This window comes from Cardiocondyla obscurior, linkage group LG12 (assembly GCF_019399895.1).
Source record: "Cardiocondyla obscurior isolate alpha-2009 linkage group LG12, Cobs3.1, whole genome shotgun sequence".
Classification (NCBI taxonomy): Eukaryota; Metazoa; Arthropoda; class Insecta; order Hymenoptera; family Formicidae; genus Cardiocondyla; species Cardiocondyla obscurior.
In genome coordinates this window covers 1,477,280-1,499,921 of record NC_091875.1, presented here as the reverse complement: position 1 = coordinate 1,499,921, position 22,642 = coordinate 1,477,280, and the positions used below count along the sequence as shown (strand labels likewise).

The following is a 22,642-nucleotide window of genomic DNA, read 5'->3' as shown; positions in this document are numbered from 1 at the left end:
TGGTCCGTCACGAGCCAATCGCGTAATAGAATTTTTATTTAGTTCCGAGAAAATGTACGAGCCGCCACCGTCAAGTCGAGCAAGTAGTACGAGTCAACCCACGCGAGCTCCGCCGCGCGAATAGAGCAAATCGCGAACGACCGCGAGCCACATTAGCCACATATCCTCGTTTGCATCGATCACAGTCACCCGCGATGGCAGCCCAGTGGATTCGTACGGCAGTAAGTAGACGCCGAGTCCGCGTCTCGGCCGCGAAATCACTCCGAAGAACCGCAGTCACCGTAAAGCTACCCTGCACACCTCTACGTCCTCCTAGTCCCAAGCAAGGTTAGAACTCCTCGCGGATCACATCGCACCTTTCCATCTCGCCTTCGCTCTTACAGTCTCTTACGCATTATCTTACGTGTCTCTCATTTTCTCTCTCTCTCCCTCTACATACCTATCTTCGTCTCCGTTTCTCTTCGCGATATAGCTTAACGGTCTAATTTCGTCTGGCCCCCGTCTTCCCTCCTCGACGATTATCTCCTCCGCGCTTCGAACACGGATGTTCTAATCATTGTGATCCTGCCGATTTCGAAGCGAAATTGTACCTCGTAATTAGACCAAGTTGACATAAATATTTCTCTTGTTTCATCGGCATGAGATAACAATCTTTTCCCCTGGAGTCAATTATCTCTTAAACATGCATATGTTGATAATTAACAGGTCTCTTCAAAAATCACTGGTGCACGCCTCTACAGTAGCCAGGTATACAAATGCACTCTTATACCTGGAGATGGCATTGGACCTGAAATCTCTACTGCTGTACAAAAAATTTTTGAGGCTGCCAAAGTAAGATATGTTCATTTATAATATGATTATTTAATTTAGAATACTTCTTAACTTTATATTTTTATTTGAATACATTATTGATATTATTTCATTTATTTCAAGGCTTCTTTGTATTTTTTATAACTTATTTTTCAATTATCTATAAAAAACAGGTTCCAATAGAATGGGAATCAGTTGATGTAACACCAGTGAAAGGTCCAGATGGCAAATTTGGTATACCACAAGCAGCTATTGATTCTGTCAATAGGAATAAAATTGGTCTTAAGGGACCTTTAATGACTCCAATTGGGAAGGGTCACAGATCTTTAAACCTGGCTCTTAGAAAGTAAATATCCCAAAATGTGCAATTATGTGCAGTCAAGCTTAACTAAAATTAATTCTATAAAATATATAAATACATTGATCATGCCTGTAGAACAGCACAGCTGTGTAAAGTAATGATTGTGTGCTTACATAATCATAATGTGATAGACAACTTGTTTACTCATTTGTAAATATTTGCAGGGAATTTAATTTATATGCCAATGTGCGGCCATGCCGGTCCTTGGAAGGATATAAAACTCTTTACGATAATGTCGACGTCGTCACGATCAGAGAAAATACAGAAGGCGAATATTCGGGTATAGAACACGAAATTGTAGAAGGTGTTGTACAATCTATTAAATTAATTACGGAGGAAGCATCTCGAAGAGTAGCAGAATTTGCTTTTCAATATGCTACAGACAATAATAGAAAAAAGGTATACTTTGAATATTCAATATAAATGAATAATCGTGAAAGATATTTAATCAAACTAATTGATATCGACTTTTAGGTTACCGCAGTACATAAAGCTAATATCATGAGGATGTCGGACGGTTTATTCTTAAGGTGTTGTCGAGAGGCTGCACAAAAATTTCCATCTGTTAAGTTCGAAGAGAGGTATTTGGATACAGTTTGTTTAAACATGGTGCAAGATCCAAGTCAATACGACGTGCTCGTCATGCCTAACTTGTATGGTGATATTTTGTCGGATATGTGTGCCGGACTCGTCGGAGGTCTTGGTTTAACACCAAGTGGAAATATTGGTTTGAACGGAGCCTTATTTGAATCGGTACGGTTATTTTGCGTTTGCGAATAAATTTTACATTAATTATGTAGTACATTGTACACGATAAAATGATAAACTTGATTTTAGGTACATGGAACAGCGCCGGATATTGCAGGCCAAGATAAGGCAAATCCAACGGCGTTATTGCTTTCTGCTGTAATGATGCTCAAGCACATGGGTCTGAGCGATCACGCGAAGATTATCAAACAAGCTGCTTACGATACCATCAAAGAAGCGAAGTATTTGACTGGTGATTTAGGTGGCACTGCAAAATGTAGCGAGTATACCGATGAAATTTGTAAGAAAATTGCCGCGCATGGTAAATAAATATCAAATACTTTGTGGGTCGAAATTTGAACTGCCAAATACCCGTAGAATTCGTGCATTCGTAATAAAAAGACCACTATTTTCTGCAATCTGATGTATCGCATACGATTTCGTGTGTGCATCGTTATTGTAAATCTACAATTGGTGGTTTTACATATTGTCGAGTATTTTTTCAGTCGTCCACATGTATGTGCATGTAGATTTTCCTTCCTAGATTTTTTCTAAATATATTTTATTGATTTAGTTTGTGTAATTTGACTTGATTTGAATAACTGCATAAATTTATATAACGTACTGATCGACGGCATTGATCGAACTCGCTTCTGTATATACTCGATATACCGTTTAAAGAAAACGAATAGATATTGTAAAGACTAGCCGTGTAAATTAAATAGTAGAAATACTGTACCATAATTTTAAATAAAATTGTTATGCGAGACATACGTCTTGCAATTAGACTAAGATTAAATAAAAACATTGAAAATACGCAGTATTACGAAAGAAAAAAATTAATAAAAGAGTACGAATAACTTCTGACTACGTACATTATTTTTCTACATTCCCTACATTACAAATTATTTTTATTTTTAATCAATTATATTATTTTTTATAAATAATTTTGCAGAGTTCTCTTGTAAAGGCTGATTTAAAAAGAGAATATAGTATATTTAATTTTATTAAATGATTCACCAGTATATTCTTTTATTTTAATATGTTAAACATTCGAACATTAATTATTTTTATTTTTTAAAGTTATTACTTTATACATATAATATTTAATTCTCAGATTAAAAATGGAAATTTAATCATGCGTCCGTTTAAACAAGAGTAATTAATTTTCCTTATCCGGCCTTTTAATGCTTCATGTTATTAAAAAAATACGTTAAAAAACGAAAAAATAATATTTGATTCTTAGTTACAATAAAAGAATAACGGTAATTTAATCATTCGCCCGTTTAAATGACCGAGAAATAAGGAATGAATAAGCTGACAAATCTGTCAATCTCGGGGTTTCGGTGCACCGAATCGTCCAAAAAGTATCAGAAAGCATTAGGAGTATAGGAGGAGTATGTTGGTGGCACGCCGAGATCCCGTTCTCGCCAATTTTGCAGCGAAATCTCGAGATTGACAATATTGTCAGCTTATTCATTCTTCATTTCTCGGTCATTTAAACGGGCGCATGATTAAATTACCATTATTCTTTTATTGTAACTAAGAATCAAATATTATTTTTTCGTTTGTTAACGTATTTTTTTAATAACATGAAGCATTAAAAGGCGCGCTAAAAAAAATTAATTAATTTCTTTTGCTTAAATATTTTGTATAGTATTTTATTTCTTTCTATTGAGTGAAATAAACATATTAACATTAAAATATATATGTGTATGTTAGATTAGAAAGTAGTGGTAACATTATAAATGTAGCATTTAAATATTTAATTATTTATCGTATGCCAGAAGATTGCTATGTTTTGCACATTTTATTAAGGATTGAATTAACTTGACAAATCCAGTATCCTTTGGTTTTTCTAGACCACGAAGCACACGATTCTTCATCACAGCGACAAACTCCCGATTGCTAAGTTGTCCGTCCACTTTGGAATAAGATGTTTATAATGTAATTATTTAAAATATGGTAATAAAATTTATTTTTTATTTATATTGATAAAAATAAACTTACTATTTTCGTCAAAAATTGTGTACACCACTTGAATGATATGATCATTTAGATCAACATGTGCTACAGTTCTTGCTACATGTTTTAATGTTGCTGCAATATCGAACAAATCACATTAAATAATTATTTTAAAATTATATTATTATTTAAATTGTAATATACCTTGATCAATAGAGGCGCCAGCTATATGATAGAATGTCAAAGCTGTATCAACGTCGTTAATATTGTTTAGAAAATGGAAGAACTTGAGATATTCCTCTTTACTGATTCCTTTCGGATTTTCTTTAAAGCTATAATGTATGATTGAGTCTTCGTTACTATAATTTATTTAAAAAATCTTAGGTTTCATAAAAATTGTCTTTACACTCACGTCTTTTTCACTCTCTTCAACATTTTTGCCTTCTTTTTTGCTGAATATCCAGCATAAGCTAATAGTAATTCCGTAAAATCTACTTCGGTAATATTACCATGTTCGTCTGGATTTCGCCGTTCAAACTAAACAGAAATAGAAAAAAATGCTATAAGTAAATATATAGAATATTAAATTAGTGAACAGATTGATATACGTCAGAGGCAAGTTTATTTTGCGGGAATATTATACCTCAAGACTTAAAATTTCTCGTTGAAGTTGCTGTTGAAAGTCCAAGAATTTTTCGATCGTCAGCTTTTGATTCATTTGTGGTCCAAAAAAGTATGTTGTTAATGCAGAGTTTACTCCCTAAAACATAACAATAAAAAAAATTAAAATAATTAAGATATTAATTATTCAATAAAATCTGACTGTTCATATTATGTGCACATTCAAATTAACAAACGTGTTATTCTTTAATAATAAGTAAAAAAGAACCTTAAATGTGTTTCCAGTGGTTGCATGATCGCGATGTCTAGTACCTATACTAGTTTGTTGCCGTATTAATGTAGCTACTTTTCCAAATTCTTCGGAATCTACATCACCATCTCCGTTGAAATCAAACATTCTAAAGGCGATTTCAAAATGACGCCTGGAAGCTACATAACAGATTTAAGTTATTAAAATTTAATATTTGTATTGCACTAAAATTTTGAGATATTTACTTATTGTCTATTCAAATAAATGTATTCTAAACAAATTTTTAATTAATTTTTAGCTTATTATAAATATGTTCTTGTTAGATAATTAAAGATTAACGATAACAGGGAACTCACTTGATAATACTGTCAGTAAAAAGATATAATCGGAGAAAGTAATTAGACCTGCACTACCCAGCTTATAGAAGATGCTATCTTCATCCAGTTCTAATTCTAATTTAGTGTGAATATTCTAAACAGGAAAGGAAACATTTCTATAAAAATATCCTGTTGCAAACACTGTTGCTAATTTTCATTAATGTACCTTTGGATCATAACGCTTGTACTGATCTAATCCAAGACCTGAAAGTAAATAATACAATCGTTAGTTTATAATAATTTTACACTGACAAGTTGAAATAAAAAAGAATAATAACTTAAAAATGTTAGTTTTTTTGAACATGCATTTGCTGAGGTAGAATAAAACTGTAGCAAGCATCTAATAAATAATTTGGAATTGAATCAAGCAATATTCAATTTAATATGAGGAAAAATGTACAAGGATAATGTAGGATTACCGTCAGGCTGTTTCACGCCAGGTGTCATTGATCGTAAAAAGTCATCAGGTGTCATAAATACTTCGTGCATGTCGTTATTTGTGACTTGGAGAGTTGCAAAGTAACGGAACACTTTATCTGGTGTTGAATAATGCCTTATACGATTTTCATATTCTATTATCTGCACACAGACACGATTAATTGATAGTTGTGAGTTTTAAAAAAGTGCAATGTTATTACAGGCTTCAAATTTTAATAAAAATCGATATTTATTAGACAATAATATGGTATGTAAATATTCAATTAGCAGAGCGAAGCAGGTTATTAATGATTAAAAAGATTTAATGTAGGTAATTGTAAAATAAATTAAATGTGAATATTTCACAATTATTTTTTGCCACCAATGTAATAAAAATCTTTAAAGCTTTACCATTTGGCTGTTGCATGTTTGGTGTAATAGCTCGGAGAAAATCGTCAGGTGTCATATAAACATCGGTGCCTTGTAAACTAGTTATTTTCACAGTCGCGAAATAACGAAAGATTTTGTCTGGCGTCGAAAACGCTCTAATCCTGTTCTCGTACTCGATTATCTGTAAAAATACTTCAGCCTGCATCGTTCTGCTGCCGATACGTGCTGATAAGACACTGACTTGTCTGATATACTATATTGTCTAATGCATAAAACAGCCATTGACCTGAGTACTATTTTTTTCTTCGTTTATAACGCGATAAACTTTACTATATTTATTTAAATAACATTTATAAATTTCAATGTACATTATTACATATACAGGGTTTTCAAGACCACCTTGTTCTGACAAATAGTCTAAAACACCCTGTATTATTACAAATAGTACAAATTTTTAATAAACCTTTCTATCGCGAAATCCAATCTTCTGTTTCTTTTTTTTCTTTTTTTGCAGATCCTGTTCTATAATTTCTACATTTTCAGTGGTGTGAGTATCTTCTACTGGAATACTAGCTGCATCCACTTTAGGTACATAGCCAAATACTCTGCAAAGTAAAATATTTTAATAGACAATTTACATATGATATTTTATTATATGATTTAGAATTTTTAGACATTATGGAAATTATTTATTTGCATCATTTTCAAATAATTAATATCATTAACTCACCGTTGCCAATCAAAACAGTTAATAATCATACCACAACCACAAAGTAACATTGGTAAAACCTGACGAAGACGTTCTTTTTTTGTCGTGTGTCCGAAATTTTTAAAGGTACGAGTTTGATTGTATTCATATACATTCTTATAATTTTTCCGTAGTTCTGCAGAATAGAGTGTGTTGATGGTTAGAAGTTTCCTTCGCACACACTGATGAAGTACACATGTGCTTCTGCTGAGCAACATTGTTATCGTTGTCACGCTAAAAATATGTACAATTTTGTTCACATATTATACATAATTATGTTGAAATCTGATTAAAATATCATGCAGTATGCATTGTATCAAAGGTAATTTAGTAAATAATAAAAAAAAAAAGTAATAGGCTATTCTAGCGGGCTATTCTGTACATTTAAGTACTTACTAAATATTTCAATAATAATATTTCAATAATATATACAAGGAAATCGTGTCACCTAATATTTAATACATATCTCCTTATTTTATCCGCGAATTAAATTTCTCAAATAAATACGTGGTCTTGGAAAAATGACGTCTTTCATCTCCCTCCAGCGATTTGTGGTAAAGTTGGTGGTGTCTCGTAGCGGATCTCGTTGAAAATAAAAAATCGTCTGACTGGACTTGAGGTGCACCACTGAATAAAATGTCTTATGTCGATAATAACCGTAAAACGCACGCGCGGCGTTGAAACCGGATGTGTACGTTTGTCCATCATACGTAATAGAGAGCTACGGTTTTCTCGTCTTTTATCCTCGATTCTGCGAAACAATTGCAGCGTGGATTTTTGGATCATTAGATATTCGAGGCACAGAGATCGTCGGAGATTATCTTCGTGAGTTCGCAACGGAAGAAGCAGTACGACGCTGAGCAAGGCTCGACCGTTCTCGGCACGACCGATGTGGAGACTCCGCGCGAGTCTCCTCGGCGAATCGCTCGAAGATGCAAGTACAGGAGGCCGAAGGTGCGGATGGTGGGTAAACACACGTCGCCGATAATACGCAGTCTTTGATCATTGAATTTCGCGTCGTTCGTAAAGTAGTAGTCGATATCTCAGCTACGTCTGGAATAGCATAACCTCTATCGACAAAATATGTTCTTATTTTACAAAATGCTAAAATAGTAAACTGTAGAATAGTTATTGCTTTTTCTATCATTATTGAGCGTTTGAAACATTTAATCTTTTCTTTTTTTTTTTTTAAATTTTTTTTAGGATCACCGTGGAATAACTCGAGTGGCTGCGATGAGGAACGTAGACCAGCTCAAAAGGAGGGTAAAAAGTCAAATGTATTGCCACTGTGGGGCAATGAGCGGACTATGAATTTAAATCCCTTAATTCTCACCAACATACAGTCGTCCCATTATTTCAAGGTGAATTTGTACGAATTAAAAACGTATCACGAGGTGATTGACGAGATCTATTACAAGGTCTCCCACCTAGAACCATGGGAGAAAGGCAGCAGGAAGACTGCAGGGCAAACCGGCATGTGTGGAGGCGTGAGTATGTCCTTTCAGAACATCGAATATTTTGATTTTATCTTTGTTCTTTTTATTTTTATAATTCTGACGCATCTCTTGAAAAATTAAGAGCTGCGAGACGTGTTGCGTAAATGTATCTACAAAAAACCGACTGTATTGCACTTAGCCAATGAACTATAGGTAAATTATCCAACAAAACACAATGGTTTGAAGAGCCAGTAAAACCGAAAGTTTGTCACGTGTTCGATAGCAGCAATGCCAGCGCAGACGATTGAACCGCCTTGGCACTGCTACTATCGTAAGGCACAAAGTGTTAACCGCACCACTTAATTGCAGAATAGCATGTATTCGGTTGATATATTTTACGGTAACACGAATGTGACCTAACTGACTCAGGGGGGTGTAAATGTAGCGGTTCATGCAGGTACGGGGCGTGGGAGCTGGCGGAATTGTTTCCACGGCGTATTGTCTACTGTACAAACTCTTCACGCTGAGGCTAACCAGAAAGCAGCTAAATGGGCTCATTAATCATCCGGACTCGCCCTATATACGCGCTTTAGGATTTATGTACATTAGGTAAGTCCTTAAGACATTATTTGTTAAGTATTTTTCAAAAATTAGTTGCATTTGCTAGTTATCGAGAGTTTTATCGGGATAAAAAAAAAAAAAAAAAAAAAAAAATTTGCTCGATTTAGCATGGATATACTAATCAAGGCTGCTACGAGTAGTCGTTCGAATATCCTTCCAGACCCTGGAGGCTAGACTTGCGACGTCTAACCGTTTAAGTCGAGCTTTAACTTGGTTACGATTATGATTATATATATATATATACACGGTACGGTTACGATTAGATACACACAGCCACCGGCAGACTTGTTCAGCTGGTACACCGACTATCTGGAGGACGAAGAGGAGTTAGATGTGAAGGCGGGCGGTGGTCAGATGATGAAAATGGGCGATATTCTCAAACAATTCCTCACCAAACTCGAGTGGTTCTCCACGTTATTTCCGCGGATACCGGTGCCGATTCAAAAGGATTTGGAGCTGCGACTGGCCGAGCGTTTTCCGCAACAGCAGGTGAATGCACGAAACGCTAAGCCGCCGATTACTCTCAACAGCCACGGCAAGTACGGCAACAAAGACGGCCGTAAGGACAACGGTAATTTGATGGCGCGTGGCCAGCAACCTCGACATATTCCCGACAATGAGACTCAATGGGGTGAAGCCGAGCGTATGAGTCAGTGGCGTGCCAGGTGCGTCCACGTGGTATGAATACAATAATCACGTTATTAATATACTCGAATAAATATATAGAAACTACTTGACATAATTTTCGACAATTTAAACGATACGTACTTGGAAACAGAAATTAAACTAATTAAAGAAACAATTTTTTTTCACGTAATATTTAGAAGAAAATAGCCGTCTTGATTATTATCGTTTTTATTGTATGTAATTGTTGATCGAGTCCTACAATTAAAACAACCATATCATACTTCCGTTTAAACATGTTTCTTTGCAGGAACGATGAGGACCGTAAGGACAAAAATAGAGAGCGTGATCGGGAGCGCGAAAAGCTGCGAGAGCGTGATAGAGAAAGACCTCGCGAACGAGATCGTGAAAGAGATAGGTACAGCAGAAGGTCTAGCAGTCGTGATAGAAACAGAAAAAGGGATCATAGAAGTCGCAGTAGAGACAGATACAGAGATCGGAGCAGAGATCGTCATCGCGATAGGGACCGACATCGCGACAGGTAGGAGCAAAAGTAAGAATGGAGATCTCTTAAAAGCTTCGATAGTTATTACATTTTTAGGAGATCGTTATTTTGATTTTAGGCGAAGCTCGCCGTACGACTATTCCTCAGAATTGGCGCGAGAACGTGAGAGGCAACGAAGGGAAAGAGAATGAGAAAATAAAGATGATTACACCCTGTGTACATATTTAATTATTTCTACTAATATGTAACTATGAGAAAAAAAAAAAAGCGACCGTAGCCACCGAGCCAAGTCACCATCATTACCGTTATAACCACTATCATTGATATGTGCACTATGTGCGTTTACGGGGGAATGTTTCTTTTTTTTTTGGCCAAATGTCTAAGTTTAAAACTATTCAAATGTAGTTTACATGTTTTTATAAAATAAATTCGTCACTGTCACTGCTGTTTGTTGATTGTTTCTCGCAATAATTTCAAGACTTCTTCAAGTGTAAGTAAAGAAATATTAAAAAATACGAAATGACAGCGTTGCACATATGATAATTAAATTGCGCGCATCGAGCACAATGATTTCGTGTCAGATTTAATCGTATAATTGTAAAATATTTTTGAATAATTAAATTTAATATTAATTTTATTCTTATGTAACTAATATAAAATATAGATCAGAAATGTAATATGTTTTAAGTCTGTAAAATATTTTGTTGCAAAGATCGAGTTAAATTTAAAGTTACAAGACCGTTTCTTAACATCTCGAGGATCTCATTCACGTTACGACAATGTGAATGAACGACGAGTAGTCGGGTTCAAGCCTTCAGGATTGAGGCGTCGCTGCGATGCGTCGTAGTGGAGTGGCGAGTAAAAATGGCGACAACGCCCGGAGTATTCGGACGCGAATAGAAAACCGGAGGCAATTGGCAAAGAGATGAGGGTAATGAGACAGTCGCGAGTTACCAGATGACACCGGACACGAGGCCAATTACTTCAAGGTGAAGTTATGTGATCGAAATTAAACTAACTTGGACACGAACGCCGATATCGATCGTTCGACCCTTCTAATGAGTCTTGTAAAGATCTTTTTGTTGAGGATTACAGTGTGCCTTGTTGTTGGAATTCATGTGTTATAATATAATTATAATGAGGTGAATAACAATGACGTCGCGAGTTTCACGAAGTCACCATAAAAAAATTGCGTAATGTATCATTAATGCCGCGAGAATACTTGGTTCTTTGTTCTTTAATTTGTTGCTAAATAAAATTCTGAATAACTTATAGTTTTACTTACCACTAAAGAATTGATAATTTCGAAATTATATAAAAGTTTGTAATTGCAGATGATTGGCCGACGTTGCACTCTTTTTGCCCTGAGCATTCTCTTGATCTTGGTCCTCAGTGTGAACTTTTACTTTATCCGAATGATCGTTGACAGTTCTTCCTTACATAGGATGTATGCAAAAAATTTACCGGAGCCAAAATCTGGGCAAGATCTCTCCACGTCCTCACGATCTAACGACAAAGATATGCAGCTACAATTGAGACCAATCGCTAAAGATATCGACGAAAGGATTAAAGAAGAGATTCGCACATTGCCCTCGAAATACTTTAAACAAAATACTAGTTATTCCCTCGTTCTGGAACGACTTTTAAGCGAGCTGATAATAATGCCAAACGTCCGTGAAGACATCTGGAACATTCCCAATAATAATGTTAGTTGAAACGGATTTTTTACATTAATTTTGTATGTTTATATGGAAATTGGAAAGAAAATGTGAATATTTGTTATACATACAGTGGCCAGATGCACATCAACTGATTCCACCGGCGGCACCAGAGCTGGGAACAATATTAGAAGTTTTACGAAGATCTAGAGTGGTTCGTGCGGATAATGCTCCAGTAGGTACCCAGCTGAAGCTTATGCTCAATCTCGAGAACGACGTGAAAGCATTATTTAAACCACGGTGGTACTCCAGAGATACGGTCATACACGGGCCAGTGTATCACGGCAAAGATCGGCACAACGCTGAAGTGGTGGCTTTTCATTTATCATCTTTGCTAGCGTTGCGAAGAGTACCCCTTGCAGTTATTCGAAAACGTATGTTAAATTTAAAGAACAACGTGAAAAAAATCGTAAAAAGATTCGTATAAATTATATTTATGTTTATTTTAATTTGATTTAAATTTTTAAGGTGCAATGAATACTTGAATTAATTATTCTTTCGCTGATAAACTATTGGAATTTCTTACTGTAAGTTGCCGTAAATGAAGTGAAGAATGTACTTTTGTAGTTGACTTGAAAGAAGAGATTGGCAATTGCGCGACGCCGACATTATATGCAACTATGTATGAAGAGGGTAATGATACGTGCCTATACGGAGTTTGCCATTACTGTTCTCCGGCTGATCCTGTGTGTGGAACGGGAGATGTGTTGGAGGGTGCTCTCATTTTTTGGCTTCCACGATATTTAAAATTGGTTAAGCATCGTCATCCTTGGCAGCGTACTTATAAAAGAAACAAACTCGCTGCGTGGGAAATAGATGAAAGCTATTGTGATAAAGTATAAAATATTTTTTAACTCTAATTTAAATGTAATAAAAAAAAATAGTGAAGTTAAGAAATGCAGTTATAAGTGACAATTGATGATAAAAAACAACCACTGATTTATCTTTTAGGTAAAAGACTCTAAAGCTTACTCGCCGCAGTCGTCGAGTAGACTTTTGGATCTGATCGATACAGCGATTTTTGACTTCCTTATGGATAATGGTGATCGGCATCATTATGAACTCGCGCAAAATAATTTTCACAATCCTGCAGTGTTATTGATTGATAATGGAAAAAGCCTAAGTAATCCTGATGTGGATCATCTAGATATTCTGGCGCCTCTGTATCAATGCTGCATGTGGGTATAATTATTTAATATGAAAGTTGTGTAAAAACAAAAATGCATATTACATTATAATATTAACTATACTCCATTGGTCATTTGCAAAGTTTGGAGTTTTTGAAGCTTTCTTAAAGTGATATATTTCATACCAGGATACACAAAACTATGTGGGATAGATTGCGACTGTTTAGTGGTGGATCTTTAAGCATCGCATTAAGTAGACTTCTTGCGCATGAAGCTGAAATGTCAGATGTTTCTCCACTCATCACAAAGGCACACTTAAATGCCATGGATAGAAGACTGCTTACTGTTTATGCCGTAGTAGAATATTGTCTGAAGAAAAAGAAGTACATTTCTAATGTGATTTTAGATCATCGATAGTACGAGATCACTTTTTAGAGTAATCAAATTTATAAATAAAAATATAAATGTTTTTTTTGTACAATAGATTAATATACAGATTTATTATCTAATAAAAAAAAAAGAGAAATATGAAAAACATAATTTAAACTTCTTTTACATATTAAATTTTAGTAATCAAGAAATAAAACTTTTTATATTTATTATAATTAATTTGGATATTAATATTGTAACAAAACAATATTTATTGCGTGAAGAGAAAATATAATTTCTTTGGTGGGAATAATAATTTTTTGGAAAATAACGATTTTTTTCTTGATTAATAAAGGAGTATGATGAGACCGACAAGACAGACTTGAATGCGATTTATTTGATGACACAGTTAATTATCATTGAATAGAGTTTGGAGTGCGGCGCTGTGTATAGCGTATATATAAATACCGTACAAACGTAAAAAACCTGTAAATGCGCTGTATTATCGTATGTGTAACGTTGACGTGTCCCCCCCCCCTTTTTTTTTTTTTTTTTTTTTTAATTATATCGCAGTCAGGGACATCATACCACCGATCCATGTACACATTATATATAGTCTTCATGGACGCCATTATCTCTTGTGATAGTAATTGTTTAGTGAGCATAATATTTTTCTCATATTCTTTTCTTTTACAAAAATATATAAAATCTTCCAAATTTTTAAAAAGTTGCAGTTTATCTGTAACATAATAAATGTACAATTATCAAATTAAAATAATTAAAATAAAATTTTTCAGTAATAATTTTATTGGTATCATAAATTTTTTTTTAAGATAAAAAAAAATACAAGAATTTTATTACCGATATTTTAAAAGCAAAGAATATAAGAAAGATCGTAAATGAGATCGCAAAAGATATTGGAACCCATTTTTGTGGGACTTTGAATCGAATTCGTACGTCTAGCGTAATCTATCTTGCTTTGTATCTCGTATTTACAACGTTACATGACCAGAAATATTCACGTACCTTACAAACTAATTAGAAATTTCATTTTTGTTATATATATATATATATATATAATATTTAGCGCCGTCGTCGTTCAGGTATGAATGTATATATACTATTTATATATATATTATATTAACATTTTTTAATTAAATAGAGCTTTCGTAGCAAAGTATGTATAAATAGACTATTTTTGCACAGATTATGATCCTTTCAAATTTGTCGCTTTATTTCTGTCTTCTTATATAAATAAGAATCGTCTGTTTATTCATCCTTGAGATCTGTCTGCATTTAGATAATTTTACCTGAAAAATAGTCGGACGAGAGGAATCTTTATCTCTTCATCGAAGATTCCTCGGTTCAAAACCGCGTTTTTTTACGTTTGTCATTAATACTGTATACATCAAACAATAAGATCGATGCGTCTTTTTTTATATTATACGCTCGTATCTTATCGTGAATGAAAAATGCGTCCCATCAAAATAGAATTTCGTAAACGGCAGCGTATAGAAATTATTGCATCATGTATACTCCGTGAAAAATTTATTTGAACCGAAAGAAACCCATAAAAAGTCATTTTACGAAATAATGTTCTTATACATTTTTTACATATTGGTAATTTTCTTTTAGAAATAAATTGTAATGATGTAATTAAATTAAGACATTCATTTAAAGTTTACTTACATTTCTTTGTTAAAATATTTTAGGTTAGGTATTATAAAAAGTTAATAGTTCTTATTACTGCTCACATTTTTCTTCTATTTTGTTTCCACAAAATGAAAAACTTATTTAATTTCTTGAAGCACTAAACAATTTGAATTTTATCTTAAGTCTAAAAATAGAATTTTTTTTTTTTTTTTAAATAGATGTCTTTCGGTTCATTTATTTTTCATAGGAGCAAAGTCGCCGCTTACCTGTTTTTCGTTATTTAATTTACATATTACATATCACACCTAGATGCTGGATGCACGTAGAAATCTATAAATCTAGGCCAGCTTTAATAGGCATTTCGAATCCCTCTTAGATCATTACAAAGATATTGTTGGTATTAAAATAGTGCGATCTTAAAATAGCTGGCGTTTCGTGACTTGTTTTAATCTTATGTATTTCAGAGGGTCCTTAAATATGCAATTTGATGTTAAACTCGATAAGGATTATCGTCAATGTTTAATAGAGTTCTTACCTCGGAAGTGCGAATTAGCGATACACGTAACTTTTCCTTTTTGAATGTTAATCTTAGAAATATTACACTGATTATTCTCCCTGAAAAAGATATCTCTCGTTCACAATTCTTTTATAAATAATTTTGTCTTGTTTTGAATTCGGCGATCAAAACGATTGTTTACTTGTAAAAATTATTAATTTGTAATTTTTAGACTATTTTTCATTGAACGATCGACACGCAAGCCGACCTTTCGGCGATGAATTTTATTGGCAATTAATTTAGAGTGTTGATTCTACTCCTCTTGATGAAGATGTCGAACTGCTTAAATCCTCTGAATGCCGTGTATGTGACGAGTCCAGAGAAGTCACAGAATCGCTGTCGTTACTGTGCGGACTCGAATAATTAGCCGCTTCTTGCAGTCTCATTAGCATATTAAGCTGCAAAAATAAATCCAAGAAAATCAATTTTAAATAATTAATATAATTACATAAATTTTTATATTTCATTAATTTAGATCGTTAAACTGATGATAAATATCGTATTTTGTTATTTAGAAATATTAATATTTTTAACAAGACTCACAAATATTAGTATACTTTGTTTCACTTTTTCAGATATGTAAAATATAAAACTTTCGTATGTTTTAATATCTGTTTTAAAGTTTAAATACTTTAAAAACTGACCAGAGGATCTCCTTCGGTATCACTGTGAGTACTTCCGAGGCTTTTCACACTGGAGGCGCCTACACCGGAAGTATGTCCGCTGGAGACGACATCGTATCCCACATCTTCGGGCCTTAGATGCAAAAGAGCATCACTGCCGCCATGTACGGCATGCGTCGAAAGCCATGGATAGCTAGATGTGATAAACTGTGTTGGATCCTCCCACGTGGGTTCGCCATTTCCGTTTCCGCTTACCCGTCTTCCGTATAACGTCAATCCTTCCCTAACTGCCTCCACTAGGTAAGGTATCACTGAATAATTCCACAGGTCGGTAAACCACACTTGAGAACCAGCCACTTCCATTGGACACGATAGGAAAAGTCGCGGTCCTGATAAATTATTAGTATTATTTATTTATAATTATTACAAAAGTTGAGTTTACCGAGATAAAAATTTAAAAATGTTTAAATCTGTTTTAAAGACTTTCAATTACCTATAGTGACGTCAGAGCTGCTATGGGTTTCTAGGAACTTGTTGAGATGCAGCCACACACGCGGCAACCACTCGACTACTGCCGCCATTTCCGCGTTCCTCGTTCCGGCACACTCACGCAGTTCGTGCTCCAGTAATTTCCTTCTCAAATAACGTCCTAAGAATCCCTTAACCGGTTCCATGTGATTTGCGCATAATACCCACCTGTTAAATTATATAATCCAAGCCAAATTAATTTAAAAAATTAATCTAACATTCTTTCACGTATACATATGTCATAATTAAAATAATAAAATACTATAAGATGTATTAAACATGTTTATAAGAGTGAAATTACCTGAAATTATGATGTAATTGCAAATTAGTGGTACTGCACGTGGCTTGACTCATAGTACCGATGATAGCTGGACAGGATGAATGTCTGGTTCCTAAAAGACCACTAAAAAGTTCACCTAGAGAAGCAGCGTGTTGCAGGTTTTCTAAAATAATCACTCTAGGTAATTCATCTGCAGCGTTTGAATCGCATCTTTCGGCGATGTGTGCGAGATATTGGCGCAATTCCTTGCTGGACTTATGATCGACATTAAAAGTTGCAACAGCGGCGGCGTCCTTTGTGTCGTTATCAGTGTCTACTAGAGCATGCGCCAGTTTCCCGGCTAAGTAACTTTTCCCTGTACCACTTGGACCGCATAAAATCACTCTGCGATGTTCCGTCAGAAGAGAGATTAGTCGCTGAACAATAGATCGCGGTATCAAAGTGTCTACTGCTAGCCAGGAGTAACCTGACAATACTAAATAGATAGTCTTGACGTGACCGACTAGATAACCGCAGGGTAACAACTCGGGATGCTGAGAATCGGTAGTACATCTGTAAAGTAAAGAAATAAATTTGCAACTATTTTATTTAATAAAAATATAATAAATTTTAATAAAAAATTTTTTTAATTTTAAATTAAACATAAAAATTTTTTTTTTTTTTAATTAAATGCTTACCTGGAAGCCTCGCCGAAATGATACGCGGCAACACATTCGACGCCAAGACCTAAATTCGTTACGGGGTCCACCCGGGAAACGTACTCCTTAAAACATCGCCTCACCATAGAGTCAAGCGCGTCCCAGGAGGTCTTGTTGCTGATGCACACATTGGCAATCACGCAATGTGGTGGTTCACCTACGGTGCCGTCGGCGGAGCTCCCGGTAATCAAGTTGTAGTTAAAATTTCGCTCACTGCCAAGATAGACAGCTACATTGATCCTCTTGCCGTCGGTATCTTGCTCGAGAACCGGTTCCGTGGCTGTCGCGCTCGTCGGCACCACGGAGTGTTCGACCGGAACGTTTAGATCTTCCAGTTGATCGGCTGCGGAACTGACGTCACCGTTCGACAGCGCTGCGACACTCGATGCGACTTCAGTCATGCTGAAGCGTCGATCTGGGTCACTAGGTAGAGAGGACTGCGACGAGGTGAGCGACTTTGAGGTCACTAGTCGTTGGAGACGCTCATTGTTTTGCTTCAAGTTCAGCATCTCATACTATAGGAAAAAATAATTAATTTATGTTAAAAAGAAATTTTTTATTTCTAACAAATTTAATATATTAATTGTAAGTTAAATTTCTTGAATCAGATAAAATTTAAAAGTATAATGTAACAAATTTCTTTTTTAAATAAAAATGATTCTCACCCTCATCTTGATAACCGTGTCTTTCAGAGACTCTAATTGATGAGCCGAAGATAACGCTTCCAATCTGATATCTGTGAGCACTAGGTCTTTCTCTCTCAACTGCTTCTTCAATTCGTCCACGTCTTCGTCCTCTTTTTTGTACAACGCCGAGCTGCTCTTACTGCCCGACAACGGGTTCTCAAGTTCCGGCGACTTCTGACCGTTGCTCCTGGTAGCTTGAGCTCTCGAGGACTCGTGTTTCGACGCGGTTGGTAGTCTGGGACTGTTAGGAGCGCTCAACTCACCACCGGGACTATCTTTACAGTCCTCGGCATCGGAAACCGACCCGTGCCTGTTTTTACGCGACCTCGAGAAAGCCTTGGAGAAAGAGCTGCGCAGCCAGCCCTTTTTCTTGTGGTGGCTGCTGCTGGCCGAACATGCGCTACTCAGCGAGTTTAGAGACGTCACGCTGTCCGCGGATAGTTGTCTCGCCATCGTTGCGCCTTGATGATGATTGCTGCCGCCGCTGCTGCCGGTGCAACCGGTGGTACCAGACTCGGAATCGCCTAAAGTGTGACGACGGCCACTGTTGACGGCTGGGCCATTGTTTAATCCAGCCTCGGCGCTCTGTTTCCGCAACCTCTCGATCGTTTCTCGGAGTTCTTGAAGCTCGGAATCCTGATTTTACCAAAGCGCAAAAATTAAAACTCAGTACTCTTGCGTATAATAAATATCTCTAAAGGTATCCCTTACCTTTTTCTCAGCTGTAGCTGTAAGCTGCTGCAGTCTCTGGGTCATGTTGGATAACGATTGCTCGAAAGCAGAGACCACGTGCGCCTGAAACAAATGAATACGCAACGTTTAATATACATATACGTTTAATTTTGCTAATTACTTTTAATATCAATTTTTCATATTTACTTATTACAATAAAGCATACGCAAATAATCGCGTCTCATTATTTCTACTTCGCGTACCATATTTCTGTAAGCTCTCGGAACAACAATTTTTTTGAAAGTATACAATTTTATTGTACATTTTCATGCGCAGCACAAATTTTTTTCATTTTTGTTTCATTAATTGCGTCATACTTAATGTAACATTCACTTTGTTGTAGACAGAAAGGCGGCAGTTATCAAGGCGCAAAAAAATATATACGAATGCACATATGCGATTCTGTACAAAGTAATTTCTGTGTTATCTTGCGTCGAATAATAACTATGTTTTAAGCAGCGGCTGGCGAGGTAATTTTGACGAACGTGCGGGGCGGAGATTAATAGTCGTCGCTGTAATCTCTTTTACGAGAGGCACCTATCGCGGTGCCACGTCAGGGTATCGGAATCGTGTTTCTACCGTCACGTAATTACTCTCTCAGGATCTGGACGTCTTTTCAGCGCTACGTCATGGACGTGGAGAAGATAATCATCCGTGGCGTAGGAAGAAAGTGCTCGCGCCGGCGAAACGCCAGGAATAATCTAAACCGGAGCGATGCAAATTCGCCGTCGAATTTTTTTTTTATCTTATCACCGTTCTTTATACGCTTCGCCGATTTCCTTTGTCCATTCGCGAGCAACAACGGCTGCTCACCGCTTTCCTTTTTTATTGTTACAACTCGCGGCTGCAATTGATGCGGCGATAATGCATTTCGATTAGCTGCACTTCGTTTCGGTTTAAGAGCTCGCGACGTGGCTGCATCTAATATTACGATCCGACTTGGATTATTTTCCCAAATGCGAAAATAATAAACCTAGTTACGACGCGAAGTTTTATCCTTTGATAACGACTCGATAGAGAAATTCTTAAAGCTGTAAAAAAAAAAAAGTTGCAGAGTCGTTTAAGTTGAGTGGATGTGGAATACTTCCCAATCAGATACTTTGATATAAGCACGCAAGGACGATATATACAACTTAACATATTTTTCTTATTAATTTTTTTTTCCCTTCCCGATCGAGAAGGAGAAGAAAATGGGAGAAAAACACGATAAGCGTTTATCATGTAATTAATATTAATATTAAAAGGTTTATTTAAATTGAATCTAATTATGTGAGGAATATCTTAATGTAAGCAAACTTCAAGTTTTATCTGTGAAAAGTCAAGGCTTATGTAAAAACCTTTCGTAAGAAAAAGAGAGAGAGAAAGATCGTGAAACTTGCAGCTCTTTTCTAAATGGGGTCTTTATTTGCGGAATGAAAACACGGTCATCGAACTCTGATGGCTATCCCGTTACGGCATAAGATTCCGAGAAATTCCCTCGGGATCGACCTTTAAATCTCGAGCTGACGGAGTCAGCCGTTCGCTATTGTTTCCACGGACAGCATCGTCTCGCTCTTCCTCCCTCGCAGAAATATCACGCGATCATAAAATTCTGAGAGGACAATCAGCGGGACTTTTTTTTTTTTCTCGCGGGCGACGAGCGCAGGAGCTTCGTTAGAAATCGCGAACAAAGGGGACCGGTGGGAGTCGAGGGGTCCGTTCGCGTGTGGGTGCGATTCTGGAGCCGCGCGTAATTCCGGAGAAATTATACCGCTCGTAAAACGGTAACAGCAAACGTGGGACATGTAATTCGTTGCCGCGAGCAGGGGGTGTCCCGAGACCCATTGTCCCACCTTATTACTTTAGCGCGCGATGTGGAATGGCTCCCGACGTGATCTTGCAGTCCGGGATACGTGGTTCCTCTTTGGACATTGACCTTAATATTTTTGACGGGAAAACAAGATGGGAAAAAAAAAGCTGTTCAAACTCAGGTAAAAAAAAATAAGCGCAGGCTAATTTAAAAACGAGCTAACATCGGACGTAATTTTTTTTATGTCGCAAAGGAGATTCAAAATATCAGTTTTGAATAAAAAGTAGTTCAAACTAAATTATAGGCAGTAATAATTAAAAAAAAAAAGTTTTAAGTCGGACAACCGTAAAATCTCATAGACGCAGAGTGATTGTAAAATTTCTCGCTAAACTATTAATTAAGGGAAAATAGCGTTCGAACATTTTGCACGGTCGTTCGGAGAAGATAAAGGCACTTGGAGTCGAATGAGGTCGGTGGGTCCACTTGCTCGGGTCTCGGTATGGACTGTAAATATTGGCTCCCACGCTCGCCGCTAATGTGCCCCGGCTTCATCTACCGCCTGGATGCACCCGAGAAGTGCGTACACCGTGTACGCTCGTAAAAACGACGGCCCACCTACTTACCTTACAGTCCTTACACGGCCTTACACCTTTCTCGAGCACTTTATTTCAGGCGTATCTCAACGTCAGATTGCGCCCCAGGGAATCGGACGCTTTTTAGGCCGCAATCATCGACGACGCGTAATCGCCGGCGCAATATTAATTGATAATATTTCGCAATCGCGAAATACGTTTCTGAACAAATAATACATTAATTGCTTTTTTTCTTTTAAGCCAAAATCAGATAAATTTGAATCACTTTAATCTAAAAGCTAATAAAATAAAAATATATTTACGCTATTAATATTCGATCTGGAACGTAAACGGAGATGCTTTTATCGTGTGACAGTGTCCGATTTATAATTATTATTAAGTATTAATACACCTCTAATATCTTCTTATAATGATAGAGAAAACATTCCTTTCACTGAAGGAAAAGTCTCGGGTTTCGCCTCGTTGTGCATCGAGTCTAACGAAGGGTCGGCTAAGAGTCGAGGACTGACGAAGCTAAAAACTGGACCGGAAGCCTGAGGCAAAAACGCACGTGCCGAGGAGTAAAATGCATCGCGAGCGGTGCACAGTGACTCGCCTTGTTCTCCAGGGAAAACAACCCAGCGAGTGCCGCGGTGCATCTCGACGAGAGTAACGTCGCAGATGGACGGCACGACCGACATTTTAATTTTCAATGACTTCCAATTATATTTGCCGATGCCTCGCCGTTTTTCTCATTATTATTCCTACTGTTACAAGTTAATAAAATTGTCAATAAAATAAAAATAGATATAAATAAAAAAGGAAGTACGGAGCAAAGAAATACGTTTCATGCGTGGCAAAGTACCTATAACTTCCAAGTCTAAAGTATCCGTAATCTTCAAGGCAGAGTCAGAAGACTTAGAAGATCATTGCTGCGGCATCCAAGGTCTTCCTGTTATTAGACGCAGCTTTCAAGCATGGCTTTTAAGCAACAAATCAATTTTATGTGCCAATTATACTTTATCGCAAGTCGAATATGAATTTATATCTACCTTAAACGTTTCTGGCATAATTAATTGTCATTTAATTACCACTTAAATTTCTTCGCTAGATACAAGAAGAAACACGGTGAAAGTAATTTAAGTTGTATAGAAAAATTTTCCCGTCATTGATGCACTACCTCTCGCGAAAAATTTATTAGAATCACAAGTTTATAAAGAGATAATATGCGTTGTTACGGCAATTTAATTTAATTTCTCAATTATTTTTAAGTGGCGTAAGAGAATTAAATTAGAAGCGATTTCATTGGACTTGAACGTACATGGTAAAAATTTAAGAAAATTTCTCAAGACCTTGTTACTTCGCCTTGAAACTCGCGTCTTCGAAATTTTTCAAACCCTGCAACATCCCGCATACAGTATTTCCTAAGAAAGGTATCG

General features: G+C 36.2%; 5 protein-coding genes across 17 annotated transcripts in view; 3 read left to right on the top strand and 2 right to left on the bottom strand.

Annotated features, from left to right (window-relative positions):
• The first annotated feature begins 22 nt into the window (after positions 1-22).
• Idh3a (isocitrate dehydrogenase [NAD] subunit alpha, mitochondrial) lies at positions 23-2,273 on the top strand. Its single transcript, XM_070663927.1, has 6 exons — positions 23-221; positions 706-831; positions 984-1,156; positions 1,336-1,570; positions 1,646-1,924; positions 2,009-2,273. Exons 1-6 carry the CDS (start codon positions 195-197, stop codon positions 2,246-2,248), a joined length of 1,080 nt encoding a protein of 359 aa, XP_070520028.1. The 5' UTR covers positions 23-194; the 3' UTR covers positions 2,249-2,273.
• Positions 2,274-3,563: 1,290 nt separating this feature from the next.
• Micu1 (Mitochondrial calcium uptake 1) lies at positions 3,564-7,287 on the bottom strand. Of its 3 annotated transcripts, none has more exons than XM_070663913.1 (12): positions 7,135-7,287; positions 6,669-6,920; positions 6,402-6,543; positions 5,551-5,710; positions 5,298-5,335; positions 5,111-5,225; positions 4,773-4,933; positions 4,527-4,643; positions 4,296-4,420; positions 4,088-4,215; positions 3,929-4,018; positions 3,564-3,842 (listed from the first exon to the last, which is right to left on the bottom strand). In XM_070663913.1, the coding sequence occupies exons 2-12, from the start codon at positions 6,902-6,904 to the stop codon at positions 3,688-3,690; spliced, it is 1,467 nt and encodes a 488-aa protein (XP_070520014.1). In that variant the 5' UTR covers positions 6,905-6,920; positions 7,135-7,287; the 3' UTR covers positions 3,564-3,687. The 3 variants fall into 3 exon arrangements, with proteins under 3 accessions (XP_070520014.1, XP_070520013.1, XP_070520012.1); XM_070663912.1 differs by lacking the exon at positions 5,551-5,710 and adding an exon at positions 5,960-6,119 and having other exon boundaries at positions 7,083-7,258; XM_070663911.1 differs by having other exon boundaries at positions 7,083-7,258.
• A 101-nt stretch (positions 7,288-7,388) lies between these two features.
• LOC139106875 (pre-mRNA-splicing factor 38B) lies at positions 7,389-10,313 on the top strand. 4 transcript variants are annotated; one of them, XM_070663923.1, is made up of 6 exons: positions 7,393-7,649; positions 7,890-8,173; positions 8,580-8,731; positions 9,007-9,408; positions 9,678-9,908; positions 9,991-10,313. In XM_070663923.1, exons 1-6 carry the CDS (start codon positions 7,619-7,621, stop codon positions 10,061-10,063), a joined length of 1,173 nt encoding a protein of 390 aa, XP_070520024.1. In that variant the 5' UTR covers positions 7,393-7,618; the 3' UTR covers positions 10,064-10,313. The 4 variants fall into 4 exon arrangements, with proteins under 4 accessions (XP_070520027.1, XP_070520024.1, XP_070520025.1 ...); XM_070663924.1 differs by having other exon boundaries at positions 9,678-9,920; XM_070663925.1 differs by having other exon boundaries at positions 9,678-9,920; positions 9,969-10,313.
• Positions 10,314-10,549: 236 nt separating this feature from the next.
• Positions 10,550-13,257, top strand: LOC139106873 (glycosaminoglycan xylosylkinase). Of its 3 annotated transcripts, none has more exons than XM_070663916.1 (6): positions 10,550-10,939; positions 11,207-11,578; positions 11,664-11,964; positions 12,158-12,426; positions 12,542-12,768; positions 12,906-13,257. In XM_070663916.1, the coding sequence occupies exons 1-6, from the start codon at positions 10,931-10,933 to the stop codon at positions 13,132-13,134; spliced, it is 1,407 nt and encodes a 468-aa protein (XP_070520017.1). In that variant the 5' UTR covers positions 10,550-10,930; the 3' UTR covers positions 13,135-13,257. The 3 variants fall into 3 exon arrangements, with proteins under 3 accessions (XP_070520017.1, XP_070520019.1, XP_070520018.1); XM_070663918.1 differs by having other exon boundaries at positions 10,551-10,861; XM_070663917.1 differs by having other exon boundaries at positions 10,551-11,014.
• Positions 13,258-13,624: 367 nt separating this feature from the next.
• Sick (sickie) overlaps positions 13,625-22,642 on the bottom strand; it is a 127,434-nt gene continuing 118,416 nt past the window's right edge. For all 6 annotated transcript variants that reach the window (XM_070663886.1, XM_070663884.1, XM_070663885.1 and 3 more), the window contains 7 exons: positions 18,822-18,905; positions 18,090-18,746; positions 17,404-17,939; positions 16,748-17,278; positions 16,412-16,614; positions 15,940-16,307; positions 13,625-15,693 (listed from right to left, as the gene is read on the bottom strand). In XM_070663886.1, coding sequence (XP_070519987.1) covers positions 15,535-15,693; positions 15,940-16,307; positions 16,412-16,614; positions 16,748-17,278; positions 17,404-17,939; positions 18,090-18,746; positions 18,822-18,905 — 2,538 coding nt within the window. In that variant the 3' untranslated portion in view covers positions 13,625-15,534. The remainder of the gene's footprint in view (positions 15,694-15,939; positions 16,308-16,411; positions 16,615-16,747; positions 17,279-17,403; positions 17,940-18,089; positions 18,747-18,821; positions 18,906-22,642) is intronic.